This window comes from Mesoplodon mirus, assembly GCF_964341445.2.
Source record: "Mesoplodon mirus genome assembly, chromosome: 2".
Lineage (NCBI taxonomy): Eukaryota > Metazoa > Chordata > Mammalia > Artiodactyla > Ziphiidae > Mesoplodon > Mesoplodon mirus.
In genome coordinates, this window is record NC_138977.1 from 59,731,070 (window position 1) to 59,738,640 (window position 7,571).

Here is a 7,571-nt window from a genome sequence, read left to right on the forward strand (position 1 = left end):
ACAGGCCTCCAGGAAACATCATGGCTCCTAGGGGCAGGCTTAGGCTATGGTTAGGACTCCAGCTCATTGCCAAAAAGATTATTTGAGACTGTTCCTCTATTTGCCAGAGACCAGGTCAGAGTTCATGGAACAGAGGCCTTGAAGCTAAAGGCAGGAGCCCTGGGTCTGGTTGCAGGCCCAGGGTCACAGTCGGGCAGGATGGGGAGGTAAAGACCGTGCACATCGGAGTCAGATTGCAAAGGACAGTTACCAAACAGACAAGTATTGGGCAACGGTTGTTTGCAGCATGGGGCAGAAGGCGAAAGCCTTGGGGAAACCCCAAGGGGCAGGGGGCAGGGATGGGCCAGCAAGTCTCTCTGGCCTCTCAGTCCACCCCCGCCCCGCCCACTGAGCAGGCAGCCCATTTGGACTCCATATTCCTGATCCTTTTAGCCCTGACTCCAGTCATCCCCCTCCTCGCAGGTTGTGGCATCCGACTGTGGCACCCCTCCACGGAAGAAGGACCACATCCTGCAGGTGACCATCCTGGATGTCAATGACAACCCCCCGGTGATCGAGAGCCCCTTTGGATACAATGTCAGCGTCAACGAGGTAAGGGTGGCTCTGGTGCCCATAGAGCTGGACGTCTGGAGTGGACAGTGGGTGTGAGCCGACCGTGAAGCACCTGTTTAAATATCTGCCTGGGGACTTCCCTGGCGGTCCAGTGGTCAAGACTCCATGCTTCCACTGCAGGGGGCGCAGGTTCAGTCCCTGGTCGGGGAACTAAGATCCCACGTGGTGTGGCCAAAAGAAAAAAAAACGCATAAATATCTGCCTGACCCATAGTTTCTCAGATCACAGGGATGGGGACGTGGCTTACTCATTCATGATTCTATCCCTGACACCTAGGCCAAGTCCTGGAATGTGGTAACTTTTTGTGGTTTGGATGGAAAGGAGAGGGGAAGAAGAAAGTGACCTTTCACCATCAACAGGAAACTGAGGTTTACCCTGGGAGAGCTGCTTTTAAATAAAACAGCTCATTTTTAAAAAATGGTATTGGAGTATAGTTGATTTACAATGTTGTGTTAGTTTCAGATGTACAGCAAAGTGATTCATTTATACATGTATTCATTCTTTTTCAGTTTCTTATATAGGTTACCACAGAATATTGAGAACCTGTGCTATACAGTAGGTCCTTGTTGATTATCTAGCTTATATATAGTAGTGTGTACATGTTAATCCCAAGTTCCTGATTTCTCCGTTCCCCCCACATTTCCCCTTTGGCAACCATAAGTTTGTTTCCAATATCTGTAAAAACAGCTCATTTATTACTCAATAAGATTGAGTCATGTCAGGAGAATTTTTGCCCAGGCACTGCTGGGTATCATGCTCGGTTGGACATTCATGAAGGCCTCCGTCAATTCAGACCCTGGCTCTCCCACTGACTGGCTGTGTGATTTGCACACATTCCTTCCTGGCACCTCAGTTTTCTCATCTGTAAAGGGGGTTGACCTAATCTGTAGCATTATAGAGAGGATTTGATGAGTTAACTCAGGCCCCCGGCATGTAGTAGATACCCACAGAATGTTCGCCACCGGCATCTTTATCTTCCTCATCGTTGCCCCAGGGTAGTCAGAGCAGAGCTTTCTAGAGGTCCAGATGCAGCCCTTGGGCTCTCAGGAACAGGAGCTAGACTTTGCCACAAAGGCCTTGAATCCGGAATGACCGCTTTCCTGCTCTCCCCCCAGAATGTGGGCGGGGGTACCGCTGTGGTCCAGGTGAGAGCCACTGACCGTGACATCGGGATCAACAGCATCCTGTCCTACTACATCACTGGGGGCAATGAGGACATGACCTTCCGCATGGACCGCATCAGTGGCGAGATTGCCACGCGGCCTGCACCACCCGACCGTGAGCGCCAGAGCTTCTACCACCTGGTGGTCACCGTGGAGGACGAGGGCACCCCTACCCTGTCGGTGAGTGATGGGGGGTGGCCTTGGGGAGAGAAGGGTGGGGGAGGGGCAGCTCCGCCTTCTGTGTGACAGGGACGAGATGGGTGGGAGTGGAATGCCATGCGCCGATGAGTCCTCCACAACTCCTTTATTGCACCTTGAGTCCATCAGTCTATGAGTATTTATGGAAGGCCAGTGTGTGCCAAGCTAGGGTGTCGGTTCACCCACCTCTGCAGCCACTCAGCCTCTATTTAGCCGTGTTTGCTTGCTCAGTGCAGCTCTATGGGATGGTACAGACTGAGCCTGAACCTCAGGGCCTGGCCAGCCCCCACTCCGCCTGCCAAGCTGCGCCATGTACCTGTGGGGCGTCTGTGCCAAATGGGAAAAGGTGCCCTCTGGCCTCTTCCCCTGCATCACGTTGGTGTGACACTCTGTGGCAACACATCAGGGTCGGAAAGGGCTGATATCCGTGGTCCAGTCTGATGCGTGAATGGGTGGGGCCACTGCCCAGGGCAATGTGCAGAGTCCACAAAGTTGCAGAAGGAGGCGGGGCCTGTAGGGCTGGATGGTGACACCGCTGTGTGGGGTGATGGGCTGGGGGATGACGATGTCTACTGTAAGCTGGCTTCATGATTGTGAGCAAGTCAGAACCTCTCTGAATACTGGTTTTGTCATATGAGAGAGAGAGATAATATCTCCTTCATAGGTGGTGTTTGGGGAATTGAGTTAGCTCTTGTCTGTGGAAGCACTTGGTAAACCACAAGGTGGAGGATTGTATCAGCTATCTAACACCACAGTAACCCTGCATTATAAACCAAACAGAGAGGCATAAAACAACCATTGACTTAGCTCCAATTCTGCAGGCTGGCAGTTGAGACCAGGCTTAGCTGGGTGGTTCTTCTGCTGTCAGCTGGGCTCCCAAATGTGTGCATGGGCAGCTGTATGTCGATTAGATGGCTGTTCTTTTGGGGGTTGGCTGCCCATCAGTTGGGATAACAGGGCAACTGGGCCACCTGTCTCTCCCCTTTCAGAAGGCTGGTCAGTGCTGGTTCTCATGGAGCCAGAAAAGGTCTGGGGGAAAGAGCAGAAGCATGCAAGGCCTCTCAAGGCCCAGGCTTGGAACTGGAACAGGGTTATTTCTGCCACATTCTGTTTGCCAAAGCAAGTCACAAGGCCAGCCCAGGTTCAAAATATGGGGAAATAAACTCTTTCTTTTGAAGGAAGGAACTGCAAAGTCACATTGCAAAGAGTATACATACAGGGAGGTGTAAGGATTGGGGACATTTGTATAATCTGTCTACCCTAGGGACCCTGATTGTAAATGAGGCCTCAGCTCTATCCTTCTACCCCCAAAAGGTGACTCTGTTGGACCCCTCTCCTTTGGCAGTGGCACTGTGGACTGTGGGATCAGAGCAGGCCTGGGTGGGGCTTTTTATCTGGAGTGACTCTGGGGAGGATGGTGGAATTGGGTCAATCCCAGGAAACCACAGTCTGAAAAGCCCAGGATAATACTAATCACTTCAGCCAGTCATACCCAGTGGGCCAAATGGAGACACATTTACAGGGCACATGTAACTAACTGAGAGGAGGATAGGTAGGGGTATCATTTATTGTGGTGACATGGAGGGACTCAGTTTTGACATAACTCCTCCCTACCTGCACCTAGCTTCAGAGTGAATCATCTTCTTGGTCATCTCTCCAATAGCATTTACAGATGTGTTTGACTACAAGTAACAGAAACTTAACTATGGATTCATAAATAAATGAGAATGCATTTTTCTCACATAACAACAATTCCAGAGAGAATTACAAATGTTGATTTCATGCTCAGTGATGTCAGAGCTAATGTTTCTTGGCCTTTCCTTCATGGTTGCAAGATGGCTGCTATAGCTCCAGCCATCATGTCAGAGTTCAAGGCAGGAAATGACAAAAAAAAAAAAGAGCTATGCAAGCCACCTCTGCCCTTTGGTTAATTACTTGGGGGCCACGTATAACACTGCCTCAAATAAAAGCAGGGCTCTGTTAGTGAAGAAGAGGTGGGCAACTCATAGCATCTGCCATGCTGCTCTTTTTCATCCTGACCTAGGCTAGTGAACACACCACTCTTACCCCCACTCCCCACCCTTCTCTATAACCCATAGTCCTAGAGTTTTCCAGGGAGGCAGATGGTGAGACCCATAATATTCTAAGACCCTGAGTTCGGGAGGCAACATCTGATTTCCTTTTGGTCCCCAGAAGAAATGAGAATTAGAGAAATGTGAAATCACCCTAGCCACATTTAGCCACCCCGAATGGTGGGCCACTCCCCAAGCAGTCCCTTCAGAACCTGGGACTAGTCCCCATGGCCAGAAGCTTCATCTGTTGACCACACTCTCCTTAGAGATCCACCCTAGCCTGATGGAGACCTGTGAGCACTGCCTTCTCACACGCGGGCCCCTGACATTCTGGCCCTCCTTGAAGCAGGTCTTGGCCTGTTCCAGCTCCCTGGTAAGAGTGTGGGAAGTTGGGTGGTGAGAAACGCAGTCTCCCTTTGTCTACCTTCCTCATCTTGGTCATCACCAACTCTGCTCCAAGAAAACAACTTCAGGATGACCAAGATCAGGAATGGGGTACATGTATATGTGTGTATATGGTTCCTGGGCTGTACTATAATAATACAGACAAACAGCATCAGGTACCAGCTGGAAAAACATTTAAAGGAGAAAACTTTTAAGTCAAAAAGTATCCATCCTTTCCATTTTTTTCCTGCTTCATGATGGGAAAAGATCACTTTTATTTGATTTTTGTTGGCGACACCACAGTGAAGAAGTACAGGGACCACAGGGGCATTGTTGAGAACTTAGCACTGGATCATATTTGTTCATTTATTCATTTATTCATTCAGCCAGTGTTCCCTGAATACCCTCTATGTGCCAGGCCCCAGAGATACAGAGATGAAGGCAGTGCGGGTCCTGCCACGATGAAGTGCAGCTGAGTAAGGGAGGCTATGAGGACATCCCTGTGCAGGGCCAAGGTGCAGATGGGGCACTGAGAAGGCCTAGGGGAAGGCTTCCCGGGGCAGGTGACACCTGGGCTGTCTTGTCAGTCAGTCACAGTTAGCACAGCAAAGGGGGAAAGCATATTCTGGAACTGGGCATCAGCCTGAACAAAGGCCTAAGAGCAAGCAATAATCTGGGGTGGGTCCAGGGAGCTGCAGGTAGTCTAGACCCTTGGCAGCATTCAGAGCCCAGAGCAGGGCTCTGTATCTACATATCCTCCCCATCACATTCTGTCTGGGGCAGGCCCCAGGGGCCAGTCCCAATACTTTCCCAAGTGCCCCCTCCACTCCCTCCTGGCTCAGCTAAGCCAGGGCCCTACAGCCAGTGCCCCTCCATGATTGGCATTTGTCTCCGAAGAGTGCTGGACCCTTGAAGGTTTGCTGCCACTGACCAGGCTGTTACTTCTGGGCAGTGAACCCTCTGGGGTCATGAGTGCCCCCAAGCCAGAGGTGACCAGAGGAGGGACCTTGTCTGCTATTGGGCAGATTTCACTGGCTGAGTGTTGAGGAAGTAGGATCACTCCAGCGTCTTCTAGACCAGCCAGAGCCCTGAGAAGCCTCAGACCAGCCATCTCGAGGTTCCAGGAAAGGTCACCGTGGTTTAGTAGGGGGGCATACATCTGTCCAGAGATGCCTGGCAGACCCACACGCCATCCTCTTGTTCCCACCTACAAGTATCTGCCTGGTTCAAGCAAGGTCTCACTGGCACAGAACCAGCCTTCCTGTTGGACAGGGCAAGTAAGAGTTATTCATTCATTCATTCATTCAGCACCAAGTATGTGCCAGGCCTGTGCTAGAGGCCAGGAAGTCAGAAATGAGTTGGACACAGCTCTGCCCTCAAGGAGCCTACAGTTAGTGGGGGAAATGGACACATAACAGAGAGTTGACACTCTAGGATGTGATAGAATGGTAGGATGTCAGAGCCAGGAGCCAGGGAAGGTTCTGGACAAGGCATTTGCATCCATGTCTTAAAGGATGAGGCTTTCTAAACGGGGGTGGGGGGGTGGGATTCAGCTACAAAGTCTCCCTAAAACCAAGAGAAATCGTATATCCGAGGCCTCCCATCTCTTCTTTTCTCCCTAGGGTCCCCTCCCCCACAGTTTCCCGAGAGCAGAACATTCCTGCAAGTAACCCAGGCCATCCCCACCCAGCTCTCAGCCCCATATCACCCAGAGCTCAGAACAGCTGTGCTGCAAGGGGCATCCGGGCCAGCCTCGGCCTGTCACACAATGGTGTGCACCCAGCAGGGGAAGTTGTAGTACAGCCTTGGCCCTCTGCCTCGCTCCAGGCCACAGACAGGGAGGGCAGGCTTGGGGGAGGTGTCCAAGTGGCCGTCAGGAGACCCCTGCAAGAGGAAGGGCTGGGCCCAGGGAGGAAGGACGGAAGGCAACTGGGAGGTCAGGAGCTGAGCCCCAGGCACAGAGGCATCTTGGCAGGGGGATGGGGAGACGGAGGTTCCTGAGGGGGGCCTCCCTGCTGTGCGAATCACAGCCAGAGATTAGCAATCCCAGATAACCAGCCCTGGCTTCTCAGGCTGGTGGGGACCTGCAGAAGACACCTGACCAGGCAGAAAGACAGAAAATCTCCCACCACCCGCTTCTGGTACAAGAGCCGCCAGCAACAGCCCCATGAAAGTCTGTGAGCAGGGGATGCTGCTCTTGGCAACTCACCTCATATTTTTAGAGCTGAGGCTCCTCTGTTTATTAAACTTGGATCCTGCTGCTGTTTGTGAAGCCTGCTTCCCCTGGCTCAAGCTCAGGAAACCCCAGCCCCACCCCTTCCCTGTGCTGCACACCAAGTAAGCCAGCCTTCTCCGGCCCAGCATGATTAAATTCAGACCCTTCCTGTAGCCCTGCTTCTTGAGAGTGTTCTGCTCAAATGCTACACACGCAACTGGCTCAGTTCCTCCAAGAGACCCTGGGGCTCTGCAGGTAGATGAGTTTCTCCCTTCCCCATTCCCCTCCTGCAAGCAAGTGGGGTGCACGGGCCGCCATGCCCACCAGGAGTCCTCTGGTTTCAGGGCTGCCAGGCAGGAAGGGGAGTGAAAAGACTGATGTGGAAGGAGTACAGCCACGGGCTTGTGGGCACAGGTTCATCCCCCAGGGCCCGGTATGTACTGTGAGCAAGTCCATGTCCTGGCCTGTACTGCCACTCGCTTCAGTGCAGAGGAAGGAGCACAGGCCTGGCAAGCAGGAGACCCAGGCTTCAGTCCCAGTTCCACATTCAATCGTGACAAGACACAAACCTTTTGGACCCTCAGTTTCCCTATGCATTAAATGGGACAATAAAACCTTCCAGGTTTTTCCAGGGGAGGGGTAGGGAGGAGTAGGAACCAAAGAAGTAATAACACCTGGTAAAGCGTTTTGGAAAGCACAGTATTATCACAGAAGAGGCAAAGATATGGAACATATACTGCCCTTGCCTATCCTGTGCCCAAGGCATGCATTGCTAGCGGATGTCAGCACTTTCTCATTAAACTATATTGATACTTCAGAATCCCTCTTAACATATATTCCAGGAAGCCATACCAAGAGATCAGAATTGCAAAACAAAATGAAACCCATGCCCGTTGGCTTGCAAAAGCTCAGGGCATCATTGCTGTT

General features: G+C 51.8%; 1 protein-coding gene across 2 annotated transcripts in view; it reads left to right on the plus strand.

The window, feature by feature from the left end:
- Window positions 1-454: 454 nt before the first annotated feature.
- LOC309797909 (cadherin-23) overlaps window positions 455-7,571 on the plus strand; it is a 72,387-nt gene continuing 65,270 nt past the window's right edge. For both annotated transcript variants that reach the window (XM_082610990.1, XM_082610991.1), the window contains exons 1-2: window positions 455-591; window positions 1,728-1,955. In XM_082610990.1, the coding sequence (XP_082467116.1) occupies window positions 1,830-1,955 (126 nt within the window). In that variant the 5' untranslated portion in view covers window positions 455-591; window positions 1,728-1,829. The remainder of the gene's footprint in view (window positions 592-1,727; window positions 1,956-7,571) is intronic.